We start from the raw sequence: 27,573 nt of genomic DNA, 5'->3' as shown, positions 1-27,573 counted from the left end.
GGAAAGTCAAAAAAATTAAAAGAGAAAAAGAAAGATTAAAAAGTATTTCAGACATCTCAAATGTGGAAATGCGTCAAATTGACCCATAACATAATAGGAGGGTTAAGACGATTAAGAGTGTATAACAACTGCATATCTCTAATGTCCTAAATTAAGTAAAATGTAAACTTTAGGCCAATCATAAAATAGTTTGGTGTCATAACATGCATAATTATCATTTCTAAACCAAAAATACAGAGCAAAATGTTTTATTTTAAATCAGTAAAGTTACAGTGGTGAAGATAGCAAACAGCAGGATCAAAAAGCACAATGTAAATCTGCAAGCTACAATGTGACCCAAGTCTTTAAACAGCAACGACTGATCTCAGAACTGTTTTATAAACAAATGTGTTGATGACCTTTAAAATATAATCTTAATAAAAAAATACACACTCCTAGCACACAAATGATATAGTGTTAATTTGATTTAGAATGCAATTGCTAACACTAATAACCACAGTAAGTTTAAAAAAAAAAAAAAAAAGGTACAGAGTTGTTTCTTTTAAAGATTTTCCTCACAGGCCACAATGACAATTGTAACAGAATGGAAGAGAGGAAAACAAAACACAAACGAATCAAAAAGTAAAAATCAGCCATATGTTACAGTACTCCTCCTCAGGTCACATATGTAACCTTTCAGAAGACAATAAGAAACAAACTGCACAGTTGACCTGAGCTCTGTAAAAAGACAAAGCATTTCTCAGCTTTGAACTGTGAATTATGTGGGCTGCACATGGGGCATCGTTTAATGCGTCATTTTTCAGCACACCAGTCCTGGAAGACAAAGATTAAGACAATTAAGACAAATGTCAATAATTTCCTTTTAATGTTACAAATTTTATGCAGTACTACTGAGATCATTTCAAAATTGATATATATAAAATCTCTTCATGTGGGGTCCCTCAGGGCTCCATTCTTGGGCCTATCATGTTCACCTTATACATGCTTCCCTTAGGGTCAATTTTTAGGAAATATGGCATCTTGTTTCATTGTTTTGCAGATGATATACAACTCTGTCTGCCTTTGAAAAGAAAAAATGCTAACTCCATAACACCAATGTTAGACTGTCTTGAGGATATTAAAGCCTGGATAGCCTTTTTTTTTTTTTTTTTTTTTTTTTTTTTTAAAGTTTAATGAAGAGAAAATAGAAGTCGTGATATTTGGACCCGGGGGTGTCCGTTATCTGGATTTGGGTTTCATAAAACCATATGTGAAGCCCACAGTAAAAAAACAAAAAACGGGGTGTTGTTATGGACATTGACTTTAAAATGGATAAGCAGATTTGAGGCAATTATCCTCAAAGTTGAGGCAATTATCCAACGTCAAGCCTTTTCTGTCTTTGAACAATTTTGAAAGGGTTATACATGTTGTTTTTATTACGACTCGCCTTGTCTACTGCAATGGGCTTTATGTAGGTTGTACCCAAGCTTCCCTAACATGTTTTCAGATGGTACAGAATGCTGCTGTTCGTCTGTTAGCAGGAACCCGCAAGCGAGAACATATTACACCAGTATTGGCCTCCCTTCACTGGCTTCCTGTTCATTTTAGAATTTATTTTAAGATTTTCGTTTTAGCACTTAAATCGTTAAATGGACTCGCACTAAGATATCTGTCTGACTTAATACAACCACATGCTCCATCTAGAGCACTTAGGTCCTCTGAGCAGTTACTTTTGGTCATCCCTCGAGCAAGGCTGAAGAGCAGGGGTGACCGTGCTTTTGCAGTTGCAGCCCCAAAACTTTGGAATAATTTGCCTTTAGATGTTAGGCAGGCCCAGACACATTCTGCTTTTAAATCTAGTCTTAAAACTCATTTTTACTCCTTGGCGTTATGAGCTCACAGTATGAGAGCTCTTTTTATGATTTTGTTCTTGTTTTATGTTTTGTTGTATGTGTTTACTGTTTTATTCTGATTATGTTTGTACAGCACTTTAGTAAACACTTGTTGTTTTTAAAAGTGCTTTATAAATAAACTTTGACTTCTTCACCTTTAAATATCTGTTCTTCACTGGTCATTCCTGACAAAAAAAAAAAGCAAACACATTATGGTACATCAGTATTCATGAGTTACAAACACGGTAAAGAGTGCAATTAGGCCAAATTTCTGAGGGTTACATCTCATATGGTATTTAAAAGATTCAGTTTCAGAATTGGACATGTTCCTCTATTTGGTTATCCACAATTATATGTAAAAAAAATTAATAAACTTGGGTTCCACATTGGGTAAAATTTACTTTTCAAACATCTCAACTATCTGAGTGTTTTGGAAAAAAAAAATTTAAACCTGAAATGCTCCTGTAGCTGTGATCTTGGGTCACTTCAGTACAACATGGTACCCCTCATTACTTTCATCCATCATCACTGACAAACAGATACAGTCATCATTAACCACCAACCAGGAGACAATAGTCAATTCTATTTATTTATCATGTTAATTATACCTAGAATTACCTAGAACTGTATTTCTATCAGGTATTGTTTAACATGTACTTGTATGGAAACTCTAACTTCACTGTTGAATTACTGTAGTAGTTATGTGTGGTGATTTATATGACAAAAAGGCTGAATTAAGACCTTTTAGAGCACTTATTATGAATCTTGTTTCTTCTGTGAAATTCTTCACCATCTGAAAAAGAGGAATACAAGTAAATCATATGACAGGATAAGAACAAAACATGGTAAATTTAAGAGGCCCCAATTCATTTCAGGTATATGATCTAGTGATTACTGCTAACTAGTAAACCTGGTGTAAAACCCTCAAAAGTCACATCTCTCGTGTGTTATTCCTTACATTGTTTTTTGCCCTGTTGTGTTTTATTCCTTACTTGTCACATCATTCTTTGTTTCAGGTTATCAGCTTAAGGTGGAATGTCCTGACTGGTCTAGTCCATTGGGACATGAACTCTTTGCCACCTCACCTCATCTGAAACCAGGACGTATATCCCCATTGGCCCTTGTCTGTAAACATGGCAGATTTGCTGTACTGGAACACTGTATAGACCCGCTATCTTCTCTGTGAGCTCAAAAAGAGTTAAGTGCTCCAAGGACAAGGCATGGTACACTTTGGAAAAATAAGAACAGTATAGAATATAGCAAAGAGAAATCATATAAGATTTTGAAGCTAATGCAGTCCAGTCCATTTTTAACACTTGTTATATTTAATGATTCTATTTTTTTTTTTTTACCATCATCATTGCATGGCTTGCTGTTTGGCTGATTTTTGTTCTTCTGTAGGGAAACATACAGTGTGAGGCGTGGCTGAATACACCTGCAGCATATTAAAGTAGTAATGTTACAGGCTTAGTCAAACGCATGTTTGGACATAATTTATTATACGGAACTTGCCCTTTAACAGACTCACCTCCCTTTAATGGCATTAAACAGGCGGATCCCGTCAGCAGGACCGCAGATCTGAACAAAGTCATTTCTGCTCATCTTAAACAAATCAGCACCTACAATAGACATACAGTGTAAAATATATGTTCTCCATATGGGTCTTTGAAACTCCGATGGCACATACAACTGAAAAGACTACCGAATCCTACCTGAGAATTTGGAGAAAAGCCTACAGAAAGATGAGAACCTGTTCTGGCAGAGCCACTCCTGTGCTTCCTGATGGGAGAGTGATGGCACAAGCTGCTACATTGCAAAAAGAAGAAGAGTCCCAGTAATTAGGGTAGCACCCACTGTCTCCAAACACATGCCTAAAAAGATAAAACAGCAGTACATTAACATTATGACCAGTTTATCATACTTACAGCAGAGCAGCTGGGCAGGAGTAGCTCCCTCCACTGGTTCGGAGAGCAGTCTCTATCATCTCTATCAATGCGAAAGGGCTTAGCTTAGTTGCTTATCAGAATCCAGTTGAAAAAGTCAGTATACAGTAAGTGAACAGATTTTCAATCACAAAGCCTAACTTGCGTATTGTAAATCCACTGCTAAAGCTAATTTATTTATCAAATTTATGTTATTTAGTTTTTTTCCCCTCAATCCATATATTACCCCAGACAGAGCTTAAGTATTAGAGGTTATCATAATTTCTTAAGTAATCAGTTGATGATGATGATGATTAGGTGCAATCAATTTTTTTGCAAGACAATTTTCCTCAGCTTGTGAGAAAAAAACACCTTGCAGGAGCTGCCACATCCCTGACTGTAGCTTTATAAACTGTGTAAGTGCTACTTTAAATTCCCCATAATTCCCAAATACAAACCAACAGAGTTTAAATGTTTAAATGTAAACAAACTTTAAAAGCCTGGCAGAAGTAAGGAATCAGTGATGCTTTCTTTCATTTTCCATAAGACATTGGCTAATGGTGGGGAAGACTTACCCATCTGTGAAATTGTGAGAAGTAGAGATGTGGCAAATGGGAGACAGAGTGCTGCTCACACTATTGATGGATGTTCCATCTGGCCAGGGAGAACACTGGAGAAAAGGAAGAATTTTGTTTGCTTGTCTCCTTCACAGATCTGAGCAACCCTTAAATATATTCTATTTGTTGTTCACATATCTATGTATCTACTCTTGTGTGACAGATAACTATAGTTACTTTTACTGGAACAACTGAGAGAGAGAGAGAGAGAGAGAGAGAGACAGACAGACAGACAGACACATTGTTTTGGCCATGTTAACCTATTAAAGACATAAATAATGATTGATATAATATATTATTATGGTCGTATTATTAGTCTCAGGCGTAGTCCAAAAAAAGAAAAAAGCGTGGCTCATGGTCCCTATCCAGAACTTTCACACTATCTGTCCCTCAGTGGTGAACTTCCTACCTCAATCCAGACAGCAGAATCTGTCATTTTTTTCAAAAAACAGCTAAAGACCCACCTCTTCCATGAACACTTAACTAACCCCCAAACTGCCAACCCCCACATTATTAAAAAATTATAATAATTAAACTTACTCTGACTCTTACACCTCTACTCTGTGAACTTTGCTTCTCTGGAACCCAATTATAAATTTAGCATGGTAGCACTACTTGTATTGTTCTCCACTTGATGTATTGCTTTGTTTGTATTTCCTCATTTATAAGTCGCTTTGGATAAAAGCGTCTGCTAAATGAATAAATGTAAATGTAAGAAGCGAAGTTGTCACAATGGTGCTGATGTCCTTATTGCTATTGTTATTCATGCATCTTTGGTCCCATTCCTACAATCAAACATTGGCACTATACATTGAAAATTTCAAAGTCAAAATCCAGCTATATATCTTACCTCAGTAAGTACAGTAGTTTCAAATGATGGTTGATATTTTTCTCTTTCTTGAAGACTCTTTTTCTCAATTTTCTCTCTGTCCGTCTTCAACCTGCGATATGCTCCTTTTGGCTGGACAACATTGAAAGGGTTGAGTTAATAAAACAGCAAAAAATGAACAAGTCTTCATACTTTGCTTAAGGCATTTGAGGAAACCCTGTTCATTTAGTAATATGAAGCTGATGTAACATAACACAAACAGCTTCTTTTTTTACCTTAAAGACTTTGATTTGGCAGCTGGAAGAGTGCACATGCTCCAGGTATTCTCCATGCTCATTCTGTATGAAAGTATCTACCTGAATCCGGAAGGGAACTCCCTTCTCTCCGCCATGTTTCCTGGGTGTAAACTCAGTGCTAATACAGTTTACCTAGAATCAAAATATGAACAATATAATCCAGCCTTAAAGGCAGAGGTAAAAATTTTAAGTAAAATATCCTTCAGATTTAAGTCTTTATTAAAGGAACCTACTTGAATAAATATTGAAGCATTTTTGATGGGATCCCAGAGGAACTCAAAAGTGTTGAGCTGCAGTGGATTAGCTTGAGGCTCTATTATCCCCACAGAGAGGGTAGTATCTGAATAAAAGCAGCATACCAGGTTTTTGTACAACACACATCATTAGACTGACGTGAGCATTTTTATACTCGAGTAAAGGGGAACAGGATTGTGATATCATATTCATTTACTGCTTCAAAAGCAGCCATTCAGAGTCCTAGTCCTTGAGATGTAAAACTATTTATTATTATACTATCCAATGAAAATGTTCCCACCTCTACAACTTTCTAAATGTTTTTATCAGTAGTGCAGCCTGGGAAGACATTGTTTCTTATGCAGCAGATGCCTACAGGAGACTTACCAAGATCCAGAATTCTGTCTCCTGGCCGGTTCCAGCTCCATCCCTCCAGCTGCTGGTACTCGCTGTATTGCAGGCGCCGATCATGAAACACCACACGGACAGTGCTCTGGAAAGAGAAAAAACTAGCTTTAGGTTAGGTTTTGGCATAAACCTTGTAGAAATTTCTCCAAATACATCACTGCTGAATATGTTTATGATAAGCTACAGAAGGTAAAACTTTATTGTCTAGATAAAAACACAAATCACCAAATGAATAACCCGTAAAAATATTTACATTTGAATGCATGCTTGATTGGTATAAAGCTTTGAAAGAGGCAAACAACTATTCCTTTTATACAATGCCACCTGTTGAATTCCTGTGTTGGTAAACTGGCAAACTAAACATGGATAAAAAGACAGGCCTAAAATGGGATTGTCACTGGGGCTCAATTCATAAAGGTACGAAGAGTAATAGATTTAACCTGTGTGGTTTTATATATATAATGCCTGTCTGAAAAATTATCTTCTGTAGCAAAGAATTTGTAGTAAGTATTGTAATTGCATGTTTAACATGAACTGGGTTCTAGATGAAAGCAGTTGAAAGCAGACGAAGCAAGATCTTCAACCCACTAATTGCAAAGGAGGTTGAGCAGTCACCTGACCAGGAGATACAAACAGATAAAGAAACTAGGTCACATCAGGGCACAAGTGAAAAACACACAATGGGCTCCCTTTAACTTACCTTAACCCACTTGCTGCTTACATGTGTACACTCCAACAGTTTTCGGTTAAGCATACGGATTTCATAGGACTGACCTACATTAAAATAAAGTCAATTTCACCATTAAACCCTGAACCTAAACATTTTTCACAAAATAGGTCAAGATAATCTGAACAGACATATGTACCGCCACTTCCTTTGAAACATTTTCACTCATACTGAGTGACTAAATTATCTTTTTTGCATTATGCAAAACATTATTAAATAGTTGCACTGTATTTAATCTTTGTTGCATTCAAAATGGTTTGTACGAAATATAATCTACAGACTGCCCAGTTAGACAATACACACAATACACCCAATGTATTTATAGGGATATAAGTAAATGTAAAATTTAAAGTAGGTACACTATAAACTACTTAGTACAGTATGTCTTCATAATATTTTAACTGTTTAAATAATTGTTTTGTCTAAATATCATTAGCATAGTCATATCAGACTTATGTTCCCACCAGTTATACACGTCCCTATTAGTATTCTTAAGAACTACTAATCAATACTGTATTATTTCTCTGCATGTGGCAATCTAGAGAATCCATTCCAACATAGCACATCCCAAATATTTTGTTCCTCTTATACCACAGCAAGTTTCCAATGATTACAGTTTTAATTAATTAAAGATCGACGTGCCATATGAGACATGGGACCCGCTGAGAAACCTGAAAGAGCTCTGGTTATAGAAGACTTCCATATGGCACGTGAAATCAGCTAGGCCTTTAGGGGCACCAGCAGCACTAGTTGGCTGTATACTGGGAGCCAGGGTGCCAGACAGGCTGGTAATCTTGGGGTCATAGGCAAGCATAGGTTTTCAAAGGAGTTTTTCACATAGGAGCTAATGATATAAGCCTTCATCAGTCAGAGGTTGCTAAGAGTTACATTGTAGAGGTGTGCAAATTAGAGATGATGTCTGGTGCAGTAGTATGCTCTGGCCCCAGCGTGGCGATGTAGCTTACAGCAGGTTGTGATCGCTGATCTGCTGGATATCCAGGTTGTGCTCGAAAACCTGGGCTTTATAGATAATTGGAGTAGTTTTGAGAGCAAGGCTGGCCTTTTAGGACGGGACAGTATCAATCCCACTCAGGAAGGTGCTGTTCCCATTTCTTGCAGCAGAGCTCAAAGTCTCAGAATAGGAATAGTTAATCTGTGACAATCCAGAGCCAAGGCCAAAGCACAGACAAGCAGGCTAAACCGACCATATCCTAGCTGCACTGAGTGGTCACTCAGGTTCCACCATATTGAGACTATATCTGTTCCCTGAGCTACACAAAAACATAGAAATACTTAGAAAGATTGTTTTAGTAATGTAATTAACATAAAATTAGTTCATACTGAATGCACAACCAGCACCTTTGATCTGAAGCTAGGACTGTTAAATATTAGATCTCTTACGTCTAAATCACTTACTGTTAATGAAAGCATTAATGATCAGGAGTTTAATGTATGGTTTAATGTATGGTAATGTAACAGAAATATGGATTAAACCAAATGAGTATGTAGCATTAAATAAAGCTAGTCCTCCCAGTTATATACATCAGCCCCATCTAACTGGCAGAGGATGAGGTGGCACAGTTATTTATAATGATAATCTATAATATATGATAATGATAATCACAAAAAAAAACCCTACACATAAATTCAGTGTGTCTGAAGTTCTTTATACTAGTATAACATATGTAGCCACAAAAAAATAAGTCTACCCAGTCGATTCCACTAATTATTTACAGACCCCCAGGGCCATATTCTGAATTTCTTTGTGAATTTGCGGATTTGATCTCAAACCTGGTTGTTTCTCTAGACAAAGCATTCATTGTTGGAGACTTTACTATTCATTTTGATAATCCAGAAGACCCTCTGAGAACAGTAGTTGTGTCCATTCTAGATTCAGTAGGGGTTAATCAGAACATAATAGGACCCACTCATAATGATGGTCACACTTTTGATCTAATACTAACATTCGGATTAAATATAGAAAATATAGTCACATTTCTACACATCTCAAAACATTCTCTCATGTTACCAAGAAACTGGAAAACACTGGAAAGTCCTCTGTCCAACAATGAAAGTAAGTTTAAATAATGGAAAACTAATACTACTGCAAAGCACTGACACCGGAGACTCATTCCATGAATGTTAATTAAATGTCTCCTTACAGAAAACTTCACCAAATCAATGATTATCAATATATTTTTTTTTGTCTGTGAATAAGCAGTTACTATAGAAACCATAATCCATTAGAATTAGTGCATTAATATAAACCTGTCGTTTGCAATGCAGCTGGAACTACTTTATAGAAAATTCATCTTTTGGCCAATCAGAATTGAGAATTCGACAGCACTGCAGTATTAAAGGTAAAACCTTCTTCCCACTTACTCTAAATATTTATATGTTGGATTTATTCAAGTGCAGCATTAGTGTGAAGTAAGCACGTCCACTTTTAATACTCATAATGAACTAATTCAATTCAAAAGGGTTTGTTTGGTTTTTTCATCTGAAAGCTGTGTCTGAGGAAAAGTGCCTACCCTGGTTGAGGTAGGTGAGAGTTTCTTCATGCAGTTTGACAGCTGGAGAAGTGGCCGCACACAAGATATATTGAAAGGGGGGCGGTTTGGCCTCAGATCCGGCTGAGTGTCGCTCCTGCTTGGCCTTCAGCAGTGTAGCTACTGTTTCTCTAAGAGATATTTCTTAATGTATACATTTATTCATTTCAGTACAGAGGGTGTTTCTGCACAAACATTTAATTACTCTTAGAAAAGCTGAGCTGTAGACATTACATGAAGTTTGTGAGAAACTAAGCAGATCAGAATGAAGATTTAAAAAAAAAAAAAAAGACTTATGACTTATGGCGGTATAACCATATGCTATTCACATGCAGGACACATGATTCACATGATTGAAGACACATTCAACAAATAATAAAGCATAACTGTACAACATTCTGATACTTCCACATGGACCTTGTTTAACTTGCAGCAGCTTATGAAAGAGCAACACTATGTTGACAAATGTATGTGGACACCTGACCAGTCCTACTCTTTGCTGCTATAACAGCCTCCACTTTTCTGGCTTCCACTTTTGTTTACATTACACTGCTGCCACATGATTGGCTGATTAGATAACTGCATGAACGTGTAGGGGGGCACGTGGCTTAGTTTGCATTTAGTTTGGGTTAGCATGTTTGTCTCGCACCTCCAGTGTTGGGGGTTCGATTCCCGCCTCTGCCCTGTGTGTGCGGAGTTTGCATGTTCTCCCTGTGCTCCGGGAGTTTCCTTTCCCAGTCCAAAGACATGCGTTGTAGGCTGATTGGCGTCTCTAAATTGTCTGTAGTGTGAGAACGTGTGTGTGTGTGTGTGTGTGTGTGTGAGAGATTGTGCCCTGCGATGGGTCGGTACCCCGTCCAGGGTGTCCTCTGCCTTGTGCCCGAGTTCCCTGTGATAGTCTCCAGGCTCCCCATGAACCTGTGTAGGATAAGCGGTACAGAAAATGGATAGATGTGTAGGTGTACAGATGTTCCTAATAAAGAGGATGGTGTGTGTGTGTGTGTGTGTGTATCTCTCTCTCTAATCATATTTATAATCTAATGTGTGTGTGTGTATATATGTATATATATACACACACACACACACATTATTTATATATATATATATATATATATATACACACACACACATACACACATTATCTTACTAATGGACATATGCCTTAATGAAAATGTCTTAGAGCCCATGAGACATTCAATACATTCAGTTCACTCCGGCTTATTAACTGACTCTATTTCCAGAAATGTTCTGAGAACAGTTCTTGTTTTTTTCCCGTTTGGTTTTCCAGGGAAGTTTACTTTACGGAAATATAACTTTTGGGGTAACACGTGATCCTGACAACGTTCTGAACCATCCTTTATACAAAGCTGTTACTATACTAATACTGCACTCTCTTTTCATAGGGTGTTTCTCACGAATCTGTAGTATAGTACCATCATACTGCGCCCTTAATTACTATTAAATATGCATATATATATAATATTTTCTCCCCGCTTTTACTTAGTAGCAGTAGTATACTATATATTCTTAGCAAGTCTTATAAGCATCTATATCAAAATAAAATATAGTCATGTGGGTCTACCTTTTGACTGGTACTGTTTCTAAAAAAAACAAAAGCACAAACACAAGAGATCTCATTTATAACTAATGTCCGTTTTGCTTCAGTTGTTTATTTTAATTATACTGAAATAAATGCAGTTATCTGAACATAATCGTGCTTTCACATGCTGTTTGACCAGAACATCTAGATCCAAAAACACGATTCGATCCGTGAAACGACTCCCCCGTATCTGTATTTATTCAGTATGGATAAAATACACGTTTCTCAGGCGAATCGAGCTTAAAGACGTTACCTGATATAGCATTCTGAATTCAGCGCTTTCAGGAATGCTAAAGAGGAAATCTGAGAAAGCTTTAAGCTCGTCTGAAGTAAAAGGTGCATACACTGACCCACACTTACCTTACACAACCAGACTGCGCTTTGTGGTGGAACATGTCGGACTGGGAGTACTACAAAAATATTCTCAGAAGAAGAGAGGGGGAGAAATCTGAAAGACTACACTACACGAAGCTGCTCGAGCGAGATTACGCTCGTGACGTCCATCTCATAGCACAGCAGGCGACCTTTGAAAGAGGCGCAGAGTCACAGAGAGGAGCATGCAGGACACAACCACGTACTGCCATACTGCAGAGTAACACAGCACTGGGCAGTTCACCACACACACACACACACACACACACACCCCCCCCTGACAATTCTTGTGAGGACCTTCCTCCATCCATTTTCTGTACCGCATATCCTACACAGGTTCGCAGAAAGCTTGACTCGTGGCACAAGGCAGGGGACACCGTGCATGGGGTCACACACACACACACACTAGCTAGACAATTTAGAAATGCCAATCAGCCTACAACGCTTGTGTTTGGACTGCAGGAGGAAACCGGAGTACCTGGAGGAATCCCCCAAAGCACAAGGAGAACATGCAAACTCCGCACACACAGGACAGAGGTGGGAATCGAACCCCCCACAACCCTGGAGGTGTGAGGCGAACATACTGTGAGGACCTTCCATTGATATAATTATTAAGGCAGTTAATTAATGGTATGCTACACCTAAAGCTACCTAAAGTAAGAAACCTTTTTTTTGTAAAATGGTAGCAGTTTTACTTATAAGGAGCAGCGAAAACTGTCATTCACCACACACACACACACACACACACACACACACACACACACACACACACACACAATTACTGTCAGGGTGTCAGGTTTATTTTAGGGCAAACAGGTTCAGGTTGCAAATCTATCACACATGGCCCTTTAAAAAAAACCAAAAACAAAACAAAACACAACTGTACAGTCATAACAGTAAAAGAAAATTAAAATGTATAAATATGGATATTAGTGTTACATGACAAAAACAAAGTTAGAACACGTGCAGAAAACTATTTGCTGGAATACTTTTTGTGACCCCACATTTCCACAGATTATTGAGACCCAGTCATCAACTAATACTTAAGTTTCCCTTCAAAGTTGGCTCGGTTTTATATTGGACCTCATTCAGACAATATGAAAGAATCTTCCATGTCAGGCCATCATTGGCCCTATTTTTTTTTTTTAAAAAAAGAAGCTGGATATTACCAAGACAGGCACACACAGTGTACCTTCGCAAAAACCCCAATATGTAGTAGAACTAAGATGCTTTCACCCACTGTTTACAATGAATTTGTTTATGGGGAGACAGACATGATATTTTGGTCACCTCATTAAGCCCTATTTAAGTTTTGTACTTGGATGCCTCCTGGCTGGGGGTAAAGCATTAATACTGTATTTACAGGCTGACCACAGGACTGAGGAGGCAAGGTTCTAAAAACTGTAACAAGGCCAATCACTGCAGCGCAAGATGGGTGTGTTCCAAAAACATGCAGGCTAACGTGCAAAACCCCCATTATTTTTCGCTTTTTTTTTTGTTTATAACAACATATGTACAAAAAGCATCTGAAAGCAAATGCTACAGAAGCAATTGGTAAAAGGTTCAGCCATTAGACAATGCATCTATTATTCATTTATGCCAATTTAGAGGGATTTCATATAGTCTATAGACATGCCCTGTATCTATAGCACATTTCACATTTAAATCAGAGTGCACACTTAAAACCAACAGTCTGAGTGGCCAAAACATAATATGAGAAAAAAACTAAACAATATGCACGGTAGTGTTTGATGTTTCTGCCACCATTCAATTGTCCTTCAAAGCAGGAATCACTGCCATTTGCAAAAAATATTCATTAGCATCTACACATTTGAGTAAAGTCTTCATTAAAGCAGCAGGATCAGTATAGACCTCGGTCTGGGTGGGATTGTGGTACAGGAATCTTTAAACATTCATTCAGTGTTTCTGACTCAAGATGCTCCGGATCATATTTCTTTCAATGCAATAAAGTGAAGCACCTGTTAACTTTCATGTATGAAAACAAATAATTATTTTAAGCTTTTAAATTTTCATTTAGATTGTCATTTTCTTGAAAATTGGGGCTTCAGCATGTGTGTTCATGTGGTAGTCCATCCAGATTTTTTGCAATGATCTTTACAAATACTGCGAAGCGGAAAATGATTGTTTTTTATTAATTATGGTAGTCCAGGGATTTCCTGCAGGTAGAGGAGCTGAGTGTGTTTAGTCAAACCAACAGCCTGTTCAAGATGTACAGCAAACCTTACCAACCCACAATTGTGGAATTACTGAAAAAATAACTGACGTGAGTTAGGAAGCTATAAAATAATTTAGCATGGCTCTTAACTCAACTGTGAATTTGAAGCAGAAAATTTGCACTGACATCAAAAAATGTTGGGTGGAATATACACTCAGTAGTTTGACCTTGTTCAGGTTGATTTGTGCCATTATCACAGGGCAAAACATACTGTAAAAACAAAGAAACAAAAAAGCTATTGGACATCCTTATAAAGTAAAGCAACTCATAATAATACAAATCCATAGACTTTAAAACAAACTTCAATTACAAACATAAAGGATACATTTTAGATCCTTTTCTGTGTTACAGGGTGTGCCGCTCTGACGGCATGTCACTGTATTTAAATACAAATTTAAATAAACGTATACACTTAGTCCTACATTTTTGGCTGTCATTTTAGCTTAACCTTAAAATGACACTTGATCTTTTCAAATCACATTTAAAATCACTCGGCCAGCCAAATGATCCTCCACTAACTCTGATTCAAGTGACATATTTAACCTACGCAACTGTTCCCCATTTAAAACAATGTCAAAACCTCAAACACTATAGATTTGGAAAAAAAACCACATTATTACATTATTAAATGTTAAATATCAAGTCATTTCTTTAAAAACAAAACAAAAAATAAAACAAACAAAAAACAAACAAAAAAACAAAACAATAACTGGTGCCAGTTATACAAATCCGAAGATGTGATCCCTAGAACTCACTGTGAAGAAACTTTCAATCTATTTTTACATTCAGGAAATGATCAGGAAACAGGAAATCAAAAGGAATACTGATGGAAATGGGTAAAGTGTGTTGGAAATATCCAGGGGTGGAAAAAAAAAAAAACATTAAAGAGGAACAAAAAGGTCTGAAGGATGCACAGCTAAGACCCAACTATTGAGTGCAGGGCAGTGATGAGCATGCCTTCTGCATTAGCTGTGAGAGGACACGTCGGACGAACTGCTGCTGTTGCTGTTGGTTGTCTGGGCTCTCTTGATATACAGGTTTAGCAACTTCATCTGTGGAGAAAACATTTAACAATGCCATGAAATTGCAACATTTAGCATTATTATGGGTAGTGTGATCACTAGATACCATCAGAAAGTAGAAAGCAAGAGTTTTTTTTATTTTTTTTTTTTTTTTTTATTTAAATGTCACTAGTAAGTGAACTCTCATTCCAGAGGTAGAGAACATTAATGCAGTTGATGCCATTGTCTAAAATCTACAGAATTACCCCCAAAAAGATGCCCTACAACACAAATACATGATTTCAGATTTCCCTTAAAAGGGTTTGCTGCAGTCATCTTCAATTAATAGTTAATAGTTATGTGACTGCTCTCATGTTTAAAAACTTAGACAATAGCTCAAAAAATAAATGGCAAATATAAATGTAAACAGTAAGAATAGTATGTATGTAATCAGCATAACCACTGCTCTGCTATTTGGTTGTTTAGCCAGCACTAACATAGGTTTATTCACCGAAAACAATTACTGCTGCATCACATAGTTATAGTCCAGAATGCTTACAAAATGGCTAAAAATGCTGGGAATTTAGGTTAAGACATCCACCTTAAAGCTGCAGTATTAAACTTTCTTTGGTTAAAAATGAAAAAGAATCAATTATTGAGCAAGTACGTATGTAAAAAAATAAAATAAAAATAATAATAATTTTTGTTCAAAATGTTCAAAACGGTGTCCTTACCTTACCCGATTCGCAATGGTAAGCTTATAATAATAATAATAATTATAATTATAATAATAATAATTTATAATTTGAGCTGTCGGGTCGGATTTCATGGGAAAAGTTAGTGATGTCAGTCGTCTTTGTGTGGGTATGTCACGTCCGTAAACAGAAAGAAGAAAACCCGGTTACTGTATCTCGTGTGCGGGGGCTGAGGACGGTGGAGTGTTTGTAACTTTTCTTACAACAGTTGCTAAGAATTTAAACTGGTCATCTAGATGGCTGCTTTTAAACCTGATCGTTCTAAACAGCAGTCATAGGTGACGTCTTGGGCATCAGCTGTTATCAAAACCAAGAAAACCCTAACTGCTGAGAGCCTGCAGTGAAAAAGGAAAAAGCGACAGAGCCCGTTTTAAAATGAGAATAAATCTCAGCATGGCTTTTGAGAGGTGGCGAAGACTCTGAGATCTGAAGGGATTGAAGACTGATGCAGAGACTGCTCTTATTCTGCTGAACCGGTAAGACATTTCAGTGGCTCAATAGGGAGCTAGCTAACATTAGTACACTCGCTCGCTTGATTCAGCTAGGTATCTAGTTTCCTATGCTGCTGTTTTTTTTTGTTTGTTTGTTTTGCTATGGTCAGTGTGGTAAATTGCACTTATTTCCTGCTAGCTATGAAACAGAGTAACTCAGCTCTACTCCAGGAAATTCGCCGCCACCTCCGTTGTCGAGTACTAATATACTAATATACAAATATATATACACTTTACTACTATATACTAATATAAATACATAGTATACTAATATACCAACATACAACCCATACGAATACCTCAAAACCATCAGATTCATTCACGCAGAGGAGCAGTGCCGAAGCACAACCCACGTAAAAATAACACCGCAAGTAACCTGAAATTTTATGTTTCAAACAGAGATTGTGATAGAGAGGAAAAAGTTCAGTACTGTGGCTTTAACGTAACTTAGGTTAACCTACGTCAGTGTTTGGCGACCCTTGTTGATCTGTACAGGTCAAGTGAAACAAACTGCTGTGGAATGGAACTAGGACAAATGTGAACACACAGCAACAGAAGTGGAAGCAAACAAACAAAGCAAGATTGATAAGTGGGAAGAAGGGCAGAGAACTTTGAACTGGTGAGCACATGATTGTACCTTACTGCCCGTGAGCTGTGCCAGGTGGGGCTTGAGCTCTTCACCGATGACAGAGTAGATGGCCACTAGGCAGAAGACACTGGCCTTGCGAACACTGCTTTCTGTGTTGTCATAGCCCTGCAGACAGACAGAAACATAGATGTTAATACTGACCAATAGCTCTAGCCACACCCACACGCACAAAAGTCAAAAGGATAGTTAGGATAGATAGCTATGAGAGTGTGATGAGGGAGTAAAAAAAACAAAAATAATAATACATTTACAATACATTTGGACAGCTATGTCTACAAGTGGCACTCAATAATCTCATCACATTGTCTACATGCCTAAACTCTGCACATCTAAGCCCAGCCCATTTAACAGCTGATTTGTTTATATTACTAGCAAACACACACACACACACACACACACACACAAAACACAGCTGATATTTATTACTACTGTAAAATAGTAGATTACTATTTATTGAACTGAAATTATTTATGGTACCATTTTACATGTACCAACGTGTATTAGTAAGGTATTAAGCTACCATAAGCCACAGCACAGATTCTACAAAATCACTAGAACTATAACGGAGGGTGAACACCATTCTTCCTAAAGATATTCTTAAAAATATTTTTCTTGGTGTTTTGAAGATGGAGGCAGAGAGCTTGGTGTAACTAATCTCCCAATCCCATTCTCCATTTAAAAAAATCTCCCATACATGCTCAGTTAAGTTGAGATCTGGGGACAGCGAAGTCCATTGCATATGACTTGCATCATTTTCACACTCGTCGAATCACTCAGTGGGTCCTCGTGCCCTGTGGATGGGAACGCGGTCATCCTGGCCCAGTCCCATCAGGATAGAAATGTTTCATCATAACAAAGTTGATCAGATACAAGAATGTTGTTTGATTTGCAGTGACTCTTCCCTCTAAGGGAACATGTGGACACAAACCACGCCAGCAAAATGACCCCACAGCATAACAGAGCTGTGTATGTAATAAATGAGGTGTACACCTAACATATAAAGGGATTGGGTGAGTGTTTTCATGGAAGCACAAAAGAACTTTCCTCACATTGTTACTGTGATGTGCCGTAATGAGCATTCCAAAAAGGAAAATGTGTAAAGCAAAGGTAGTCTTAAATAAGTGATTAAAGAGATAAATACATCTTATCTTCCCATTTACATTCCACTTCCCCTAATCTCTTCCAGCACACACACACATGCATTTTAATTGAATGAAATTGTTAATGCTTTTTTGGACACACTTTCATATCCTAAAATCTAGCAGTGGTTGGTAGGTTGTTGCAATTGCATCAGTAAGATATTGCCTTTTAATTCCTTTAACAACCGTAATCTTAAATGTATTTATTTATCTATTATGTTTTACAAGCGAGTATAAATGATGGTTAACAGAAACATTAGAAACTCACTTGTAAGAGGCCAGGAATAATGTCTGGCAGCAGTTGATGAAGAGAATCTTTGACAATGCGTTCAACGACTTTTGTCTGCATTTTAATAGCTGCTAGGTTGATGGGGTAGTCTGCAGTCTGTACAATGGGACACAGCACTTTGATGCACTGCTCAGGGTGGATGGAGCCAGCCAGTGTGGATGCAGACTCTTCAGCAGCCCTTACCACCTGGTAAGAGCAGGGAAAAGGAAGAACAGTATTTAAGCTTCTGTAGGTTAAACCTTCTTTCATTCAATTCATTTTCCCTTATATAAAATATAATCTCACGTTGTCATTAAGACAAAAGATCAAAAACTTAGGAATGTATAATATTTCATCACGTGACTCGTGTGAGTAATGACAGTGATGGTGCTACGAACATGGTCAGGGAGTTCTGTCTTAGAGGCAGGTGTGCCCTATGGTTCATTCATTTATTCATCTGTTTTCGGTGAACATCATTGATGAGCAGTAAACTAGATGCTCTGTTTTCACTGGTGCAGGTGTTGAACTTTAAGCTGGGATTAGAGACCTTCTGGTTAATTGCTGTTTCAATAGCATGACTTCTGAGAAAATCCTGGTTTGATTTAATTGCATCATGCAGTGACATATGTGTAGACTTAATTATGAAAAGTTCTTTCATTTCCTAAATAAAGTTAATAATGTTAACTTGGGCATGCAGTAATTTTGTTTTTTAGAGGCATATTTACACAGTGGTGAGTAAAAAAATTAGCACGCCTCAGAGAACTGGTAAAGGTCATCAAAACAAAGGTTGAGGATACTGCTTTATTTTAAATGTACATTGCCCAACATACAAGGTTGATGATGAAAAGAACATGAATGAAAAAAGCGTTTGTAACCTCCTTGTGAGTGTCTTTGTGAGCCTCTAATGTCTTCATGATGGTGAGTTCTGCATAGTTCTTGAAGCGGCCTGGCTGAATCCTTAGGATTTCTTTGAGAACACGCAGAGCCATAGCTCGAATAGTGTGCTGTAAGAGACAGCAGAATGTAAATTACTTACAGTCAGTCAGGAAAGAGGGGAAAATAAATGTGTCATACAATGCTTATATAGGAGTGGAACACTGTATTAAATGTATTTATGTACAACAAAAAGCAGCCAGGTTTTTTTTTTTTTTTTTTGAGGGAAGGTATAAGGTGAAGGAAGCACATTTTACTCTACACACTGTCAGATGAGTAGATGCTATGTAACAGGAGAGACTCTGCTAACAGAGGAGGATTCTAAACGTAGATAATGCCCAATGTGTATACTTGCACATCACAGCGAAGCTAAGATGAAAATGGCTGTTTAGGTAAAGTCTCACATCTTTGTCTCCAAGTGTCTCCAGGAGCAGCAATAGGATGGTTTTAAAATGCTCGTCCCACACAGCTAGGCTGTCTTCTCGGGTGATCTTCAGAAGTTCCACCAGTGCCCCTTTTCTCTCTTCTACTCGCTCATTGTGATTGGACAGCTCTTTCAGCAGGTCTGCCACCAGGTCTAAGTAATCCAAAGCAAATGCAGTCAAAATAGAGGACAAACCAGGCAAGAGACCTGACTTTTTACCTTTATTTAGCTACCCGGCCACATTTGGAGCAGACACCATTTAGAAGACAGTAGAAAACAACTAGGATTAGTATTTCCTTGGATTTTTACACACATTTGTACAGCCAGATATTACTCCAAGTATATTACAGACATAAATCCAAGTTCAAGCTCTGTTAGTTTTTGCCTAAAGCAAAAAAGCAATGATATAAAGGCAGAAAAAATTTAATGCAGTAATAAAGAGCCACCACCGAAAGTTATACGATATTAAATAGGGCTGCAACTATATAAAGTAAAACTCCCACTTTCACTGCACCTTACGGTTTCTGTTCCTCACCCCTATAGGCATATTGTTCTACTTGTGTTTACTTTGACTGTACTATTTCAATTAGACATTGCAGATTTTGCTTGCGCACGCACTGTTTGTCACCGCGTCTACACTGCGAGTGAGGAGCAACGCAGCTTCGTTACAGATACATTTACATTTATTCATTTAGCAGACACTTAATCCAAAGTGACTTACAAAGAGGAATACATAAATTACAGATTGCTCCCGTTTTAATATACGACAGAATTTACACTGCACGCGTGCAAATACAGCGTATAATGACAATAAACTGGAATTAAACTAAACATTTTGGGCAACTTGCACCAGTTTCCCCAACCCCTTGCACACAGTGAAGAATTTTGGATTTAAACGCAAGTTTGTGCTCGTGCATCACTGTCGTGCTTCCGTGGTACACAAGCTCGGCTTTGTAAAGTTTGCAGGCCATAAACACAAATTTATATGTCTATGTTGCAGGTTACAGTCTTCTTCGTGGCTTTTAATATAAAATGCTCCCATGCCTTAGTGGGTCGCACACTTTTTCCCCCACTGTCACTTGACGATTACGCCTCAGTCATGTTGGACATAAAAGGTAACGCTAACAAACAGCAAACTGAAGAAAATCATTTGCATTGACTCTGGGTATTCAGCTATAGCTAGCAGCGTTGCATTACATGCGTTATGTGCCATCGAAAGGGAAATGTCTTATACTTCTGGTTAGAGACGATCCTACCCTTCTAAACTAGATGGTAGAGTGCATAGTGTATAGTACGCCATTTGGGACACAAAACATAATGAGTAAACGTGCCCCTTGCCGTTCTCAGACCAACTAATCGATAGCGAGATTTGTTGACAACGATTTTCATAATCGATTAGTTGTTGCAGCTCTAATATTAAGTCACTGCATGATATTCGTGACTCAAGCACTGCTAGCACAGAAGCAGCTATGCCACCAAAGATGAGATGCGGTAAATGGAAAACACTGTGATGAAGCAATTTGACAAAGGACAAAACAGAAATGTCGGAGGAGTAATCTGTTATTCTACTGAGTCGGCCTTTACCAGGAGAAAAGCCCTTGGAGAGCACCATCTTGTTCTCACTGCACTCCTGCCGACGGCCTGTAGAGAGGGAAGGAGAGGAGGAGGGAGGACAGTAGGGATGTGATGACCAATATACTAGATGAAACTCATGACACCCCCAGCCCCTTGATCCCCTACTACCCCTCATGCCTTTATGAAAAGTACACGTGAAAATAAGAATGTCCTGATTACTGAGAGAGAGTAGATATGCTTCTGCTTTTCTTATGCATTCAGAAATTCATTTAATTTTCATTTTGTTTTTAAATCCTTATTGAATTGCCTTTCTGCATTCTTCAAGCTCATGCCTCCTTGTGTATCATGGCAAGATGCATCTAATGCTAAAAGTCATTCTATTTTTATCCTAAAAGCCAATTACAATTCATTTTTTAATGTTACTCTTCTTTTGCATCTCTACTTCTTTTCTTTAAACTTTCCATCTATATATTCTTGATCACCCTTAAGCATTCCATCTACTTGACTAACATCAAATATTGTTTATATACAGCAAGTTAGATTATGCAAGTGGCTGGACGCATTGCTTCGTTTGTGGCTAGCTAAAACCGCCCCTATGCTGCACTAGGATTTATTTTTCATACCCTTATAAAGTTTCGCGTTGTTGATTTAACACAGACAGTAATGACCATATGAAATGGTATGAAACAGACAAGGTGAGCAGAGCAGAAATGACTTAATGGCAGAGTGCAAACTCACAATCACGGAACTGTTCCACGTCATCATCAAAGACAGCCTCTTTCAAAGCACTCTTATCATAACCACCAATGGTGTCTCCATAGCCATATGGTGCAAACTCTCGTGTCCTTGGCCCAGCAAAAGAACGTGGAGAGGGGGTGTTGAGCAGAGACGTCTTGTTATCCAAGGCAGTGCGCCCTCCCTCCACTATATCCAAACCTAACCGAGAATCTGACCCAGGTGATGCAGTGTCCCTGCCAACCTAAAACATAAATGCAACAAAGTGCAAGTATGTAAGTGGTGCTGCTAAAGCTACTGCTGGAATGGAACAAAATTACGGTGAAAGTAACACACTGTAGAAACATTACACTATACTCTATAGAAATGTATATTATTAAGTAGTAGCACAGTTTCTTAATTTCAAATAATACTTATTATTCATGAACCATTCCAGATTTTGATCTATACTATAGCTGTAGCACATAAACTAAGCGAGTTCAGAAGTTCTGAGAGCACCTACCCCATCATCCTTCTTGAATTCACGTCTGATTGGCTCGTTGAGGTCCTCCTCGCTGCGATATCTAAAGCTCTGGATGGCCTCTGTAACGCCACGCAGTGAACTGTAGATTTCATCAGAGTTCATATTCTCGGTGTCATACTCCAGCATACTGCTCAGGAGAAAAGAAGAAAGAGAAGAAATGAAAGTCAGTGTTATGCCGGATATATACAAAGCACAAAGTCACTGTGAAGAGTGAGGACCATCAGCTTGCCAAACAATGATGAGCTCTAATATGTGCAATAAGGTGATCTGAAGAACAAATATGCCCTTGATGATATTGAATTGAAGTTGATTACAAGCACATGCACTATTTCAGAGACAAACATTATAGAGGAAATCTTGAACGCCTCAGCACAAGCTGAACTGGGATCAAATCAAATTTAATTCATTCCAAATCCAATATGCTGGACTATAGAGCCATGATGGTTTACAGGCTGTATTTCTGAATGAACTTTACTCTTAAAAGAATTTTTCTTTTTCAAGAATTTTGTGATAGGGCTTGTCCTGAGTGGGTGGGGTCTTAGCACCCATGCTGCCCCCCCCTCACAATGATAGCCTAGTGGCTGAGTTACCTGGGGGAGATTGTGCAGCGCAGGGCCCTGAGACAAGGGGCAGGGACTGAGGGCTGAGATGGAGGAGGTAGAGGAGGTGCTGGGTGCTTTGAGAACCCATCGACACTCCAACCCCACAACCGACTGTGCCCAAAGATCAGTCGGAGAGAGGGCGACAGAGAGAGAGAGAGAGAGAGAGAGAGAGAGCGCGACAGAGAGAGAGAGAGAGCGCGACAGAGAATGGGGCAGGAGAGGAAATAAAACACAGAACAGGACAGGACAAGAGAGAGGAGATAACAAGACAGGAGAATGGAAGGGGACAAGAATAGGAGTGAAAATTAGAGGAGTAGAGTTGGATATGGAAGGAAGAACAGGAAGAGAGATATATTTGGAATGTTGAGGTTTATGTTATGTACGAGTTAAGGAGTTTTAGAATGGATTAGAAACCCATAAGCTATCAACAGGTATTTCAAGAGAGCTACATAAAATGATAACACCTATCTGTTATGGAGGGAACCCCCTGACCCCCCCCCCAAAAAGAAAGAAAACACAACCTTAAGAGCACATCCTTAAGACTGTAACTCTATTTAAGGCCTGATTAAAAATCAGCACTGTAGACTTAGATGTTACACTCATGTCAAGAATATAGTTCTACATTTTTGAGATGCGTTTGAGAAATTTTTTTATTCATAAAAAGGTATTATGGGAGAGGTTACAGAAAACAAACGCGTGACCTGCCGTGAGTATAGTATCCACTACACTTCCACGACTAAAGTGCAATCATGCATTATCGGGCTGGTGAACTGCAACTGAGATGGAAAGACGGGTTACCTTGGTGAAAGACCAGTGTGAGAGGAGTTAGTGGGAGAGGTGAGGGGGCTCGTCCTGCTGGATGGATGCCTGGGTGGTGTACGACCAATTGTGTTGCTGGGAGAACTCTGAATGAACAAAGCAACGAAAAATAAAACAGTAAACCTGTACTCGGGTACACAAGTGGAAAAGCAAACATCAAGACAGCCTGTGACACAGAATAATAGGATACATGATGGCAGGATGTAGAGTAAAAATTCTGAAGATGACCAGATGGCCAGTGACCATAATGAGGGCACTGTGTAATCTAAATAAATGCATGGCTTTGGAAGTAGGACAAAAAAAAAAAAAAGAAAAGGCATTTACCACTCCACTGGTGCTGCTAGAGTTCTTCAGGTGGGTGTGGAGGAGCTTGGTGGCTCCATCCTGGAATGTTTTGGGCAAAGCTCCAAGAAGCATGGTGAATTCAGGCGTGTTCAGCTCAAAGAGAGAGATCAGCACCACCTGGGCAGCCTACACAACACAACACACACCATCAGAAGCACAACTCACAGTCTAAACCAAGCAAACTGATTATGAACTTTTAGAAACGACTTTTATAAACAAGGAAGTTGACAACAAGTGTAAGTAATACAGAGAGGAAATCAGAGAGGCAATCCGTGAAGCTTCTCACAAACTGAGCGAAAGCTGATGAGTACTTTGTGCAAGTCTAAAAACTTGTGCAAATCAGTTGTAAATTTCTTATCACAGCTTACCAGCTACTACACACAGACATGCATATAGTTAACATGATGGTTAATTTTTCAGAACACAAAACGTGTTAGGAAGGAAAGAAAGATGATAGTCCTTGTGTTTTGTAGGCTTTTTGCATAGTTTTCACAAAGTGAAGACACTGAACAACAAAATACAGTAGAGCTCAATTTCTAAATTTTTCAGTCTGTGAGATGCAGGTTAGAGACAGAAAGGTCACGTTCATCACGCTAGTGTGAGGGTTAGAGGCTGTAGGGTGTGCTGTTTGACAGTTAAGCTGACAGGAGGGCACTACCTGCTTACACCTTTCCTCCAGATTACCCTCTCCGGGCAGCACGGCTGTAGTGCTTGGCCTGCCTGAAAACTCCTCACTCGCCCAGTTATGAAGGGTCTAGGCCACAGTGCAAGTATAAGACAATAACAAAGACGGGCAACTGCAGGCTCTTAACAAGGGGAAATGTGTAGATTTGGCACTACTGAGATGCCCAGCAGATTATAGGAACCCAGCCCTCTATCTATCCATCTATCTGTATTTGGACCTTAAAGTTCTTTTTTCCCCCGCATTTAGTTCTGCCCTTCAGACGCTAAATAAAATAGTTACATGTTTTCCAAAAGACAAAATACTAACAATTTACACCAATCATCCTGTTCAAAAGTTTACATCCACCCAGGTCTTAATGTATCGTATTACCATACTTGAGCTTCAGTGAATGTTTGCACCTTATGTAATAGTTGTGTACTAGTCCCTCAGTTATCCTCAGTGTGAAAAGATGGATCTCAAAATCATATAGCCACTATTGGAAAAGGGTCAAATATGCAGAATATGCTGGAAAAGCAAAGAATGTGCAGGACCTGGAGGATTTTTCTGAAGAACAGTGGGCAGTTTAACTGCTCAGGACAAAAAAGGGACTCATGAACTATCACAAAACAAACACAGTTGTGGATCACCCAGGTAACGACACACAGTATTAAGAATCAAGTAAACTTTTGAACGGGGTAATTTTTATAAATTCAGCTATAATCTTGTCTTGTGGACTAAATGTAAACATCTGTTTTGTGAAATAGCTTCTTCAGGACAGGACTAAATAAATAAACAACATGGGATTTTAATGATCCCTCTTATTTAGTTAAAAGTATTCAGATTTAGCAGATTCTGCAAGGAGTATGCAAACATTTGGGCACAACTGTATACACATACATGTATACATACATACACACATACATACACTCTTTTTGCTATATACTGAAGGCGTTTGGGATTGAGCTCAAAAGATGATTATGAGACAATAGATCACAAGTTCAGCTTTCATTTCCTGATATTTACATCTAGATGTGTTAAACAACTTAGAACATGTCACCTTTGGTGGCAGACCAAATTTTCAGGTGAGCAAAATTATTGGAAGAGACAGTCTTAAATAACACTTAATATTTGGTTGCATATCCTTGCTTGTAGGGCTGCAACTAGCGGTTGTTTTCATAAGCGATTAATCGGCCGAATATTTTTCTGGTTGATTGATCAGTTGGATCTACCGGGAAAAAATAATTTTCAATTCCTTTCTCATTTATTTAAAATAAAATCCATAAACTGTTACAAATATAAACATCAGACTAAAATGATTTTCATAATCGATTATCATCAATTGTATCGATTAGTTGTTGCAGCTCTACTTGCTTACAATAACTGCATCAAGCCGATGACCCAGTGACATCACCAAACTATTACACTCTTCTTTTGTGATGCTTTTCCAGGCTTGTACTGTAGCTTCTTTCATTTGTTATTTGTTTCAGGGGGTTTCTCCCTTCAGCCTCCTGTTCACGAGGTGAAATGCATGCTCAATTGACAACCAGCCTAAAACATAATTTTTTTCCCCTGATGAATTTTGTGTTGACACTGTTTTGAGTCACTGTCTTGCTGCATGATGAAGTTCATCTCAATTAGATTGGATGCATTTCTCTGTAAATTGGCTGACAGAATCTTTCTGTAGACTTCGGAATTCATTATGTTGCTACCATCATGAGTTACATCATCAATAAAGATGTGATTTTCTTTACAGCTTTCACAATGTTTTTGTCATCAAATGCTGTTGTTTTCCTTAACCAACCTGTTCTATGTCTGGTTGTTGGTGCACCAGTGGTTTTTCCAATACATTCCAAATGCTTGTATTAGCTATGCCCAATGTTTGCAAAGTGGATCTGATTGAGTTTCTCTTTTCACAGCTTTAAAATGGCTTGCTTTGCTCCCATAAACAGCTTTCTGGTCTTCTTGTTGGTTTATCCTTTTTAACAACAAATCCAGCCTTCACAGATGAAACCCAGGGCTCAAACCAGGAGCAGATAATAATTCTTTAAACAATCAATTTAATAGGGCACACCTGGGCAACAAGAAACATGTACCAACCAATATTTTGGTAATACAAACATGTACTGTGTCAGTCACATGTACCAATATTTTTGATCACTTGAAAAATCATGGTATCTGCAGGTATCAGCACTTCAAATTTAATACTTTTTAATACATTTTCAAGACATTTCCAAAAAAAATTTTAAGACCTGTCAATCATGCTACACAATACATCAGCAATAATGGATTGTGTTCATGCATATACATCCATTTCAGGGTTTAAGTAAACTATAGCAGGGTAAACTTCTATAGAGGGGTATGGGAGACCATAGCAAATATCCTTTTTGCATAATCATTTGCTCAAACAGTGAAAGAAAAAATATATATATTTCCTTTCCATGACTTTCCAAGAGCGGGAAAAAAAAACATACAGAGTGATGGATTACAGCTGTCAGAAGAGAAAAACTATGTCAAATTTACCATCACCCCCTCAGCAGCTGTATTTATTTTTTGTATTTAATGCCAGGGTAATGTAACAGGTAGTGTTATAAATGTACATTAATTTTGAAAATAAGATTATTATATACACACACACACACACACACACACACACACACACACACACACACACACACATATATATATATATATATATATATACATATACACATACACATATATATATAGACACATAATATAGTGTAATATAGTGTCAAACAAAAGGTGCCATGTTCCAAGTTGTTTAGCACATCTAGATGTAAAATATCAGGTAAATAAATCTGAAATTTGACCTATTGTCTCGTATTCATCTTTTGATCTGAAAGATCAAAAAAGTTTTCAATGTATAGCAAAAAAAGAAAAAAGAGAAAAAAGAAATGTCCTGTCGCTGTTACAATACTTTGAGAGGGGATTGTATGTGAATCTTTAACATTTTTAAGTACATTCATCT

The 27,573-nt window shown here is 38.1% G+C and overlaps 2 protein-coding genes across 19 annotated transcripts in view; both read right to left on the bottom strand.

The window, feature by feature from the left end:
* Window positions 1-232: 232 nt before the first annotated feature.
* Window positions 233-11,605, bottom strand: tfcp2l1 (transcription factor CP2-like 1). 10 transcript variants are annotated; one of them, XM_053626714.1, is made up of 18 exons: window positions 11,414-11,588; window positions 10,306-10,371; window positions 9,436-9,584; window positions 6,878-6,951; window positions 6,157-6,262; window positions 5,769-5,875; window positions 5,515-5,667; window positions 5,261-5,371; window positions 4,369-4,463; window positions 3,797-3,857; window positions 3,584-3,677; window positions 3,400-3,490; window positions 3,224-3,306; window positions 2,957-2,996; window positions 2,613-2,664; window positions 2,323-2,399; window positions 2,027-2,056; window positions 233-813 (listed from the first exon to the last, which is right to left on the bottom strand). In XM_053626714.1, the coding sequence occupies exons 1-15, from the start codon at window positions 11,446-11,448 to the stop codon at window positions 2,658-2,660; spliced, it is 1,272 nt and encodes a 423-aa protein (XP_053482689.1). In that variant the 5' UTR covers window positions 11,449-11,588; the 3' UTR covers window positions 233-813; window positions 2,027-2,056; window positions 2,323-2,399; window positions 2,613-2,657. The 10 variants fall into 10 exon arrangements, with proteins under 10 accessions (XP_053482689.1, XP_053482685.1, XP_053482688.1 ...); XM_053626710.1 differs by having other exon boundaries at window positions 2,957-3,099; window positions 11,414-11,576; XM_053626713.1 differs by lacking the exon at window positions 10,306-10,371 and having other exon boundaries at window positions 2,957-3,099; window positions 11,414-11,573.
* Window positions 11,606-12,207: 602 nt separating this feature from the next.
* clasp1a (cytoplasmic linker associated protein 1a) overlaps window positions 12,208-27,573 on the bottom strand; it is a 66,818-nt gene continuing 51,452 nt past the window's right edge. For 5 of the 9 annotated variants that reach the window (XM_053626709.1, XM_053626702.1, XM_053626703.1 and 2 more), the window contains 10 exons: window positions 23,900-24,046; window positions 23,555-23,661; window positions 22,134-22,281; window positions 21,635-21,875; window positions 20,906-20,962; window positions 19,302-19,474; window positions 18,840-18,968; window positions 17,965-18,171; window positions 16,546-16,662; window positions 12,208-14,713 (listed from right to left, as the gene is read on the bottom strand). In XM_053626709.1, the coding sequence (XP_053482684.1) occupies window positions 14,627-14,713; window positions 16,546-16,662; window positions 17,965-18,171; window positions 18,840-18,968; window positions 19,302-19,474; window positions 20,906-20,962; window positions 21,635-21,875; window positions 22,134-22,281; window positions 23,555-23,661; window positions 23,900-24,046 (1,413 nt within the window). In that variant the 3' untranslated portion in view covers window positions 12,208-14,626. Of the gene's footprint in view, window positions 14,714-16,545; window positions 16,663-17,964; window positions 18,172-18,839; window positions 18,969-19,301; window positions 19,475-20,905; window positions 20,963-21,634; window positions 21,876-22,133; window positions 22,282-23,554; window positions 23,662-23,899; window positions 24,047-24,578; window positions 24,675-27,573 lie in introns of all 9 variants that reach the window. The other 4 variants (XM_053626699.1, XM_053626701.1, XM_053626704.1 and 1 more) reach the window with 1 other exon arrangement.

The sequence above is a fragment of the Ictalurus furcatus genome, chromosome 6 (genome assembly GCF_023375685.1).
Source record: "Ictalurus furcatus strain D&B chromosome 6, Billie_1.0, whole genome shotgun sequence".
Classification (NCBI taxonomy): domain Eukaryota; kingdom Metazoa; phylum Chordata; class Actinopteri; order Siluriformes; family Ictaluridae; genus Ictalurus; species Ictalurus furcatus.
Note: the sequence above shows the minus strand (reverse complement) of the source record. Positions and strands in the feature narration are given on the sequence as shown.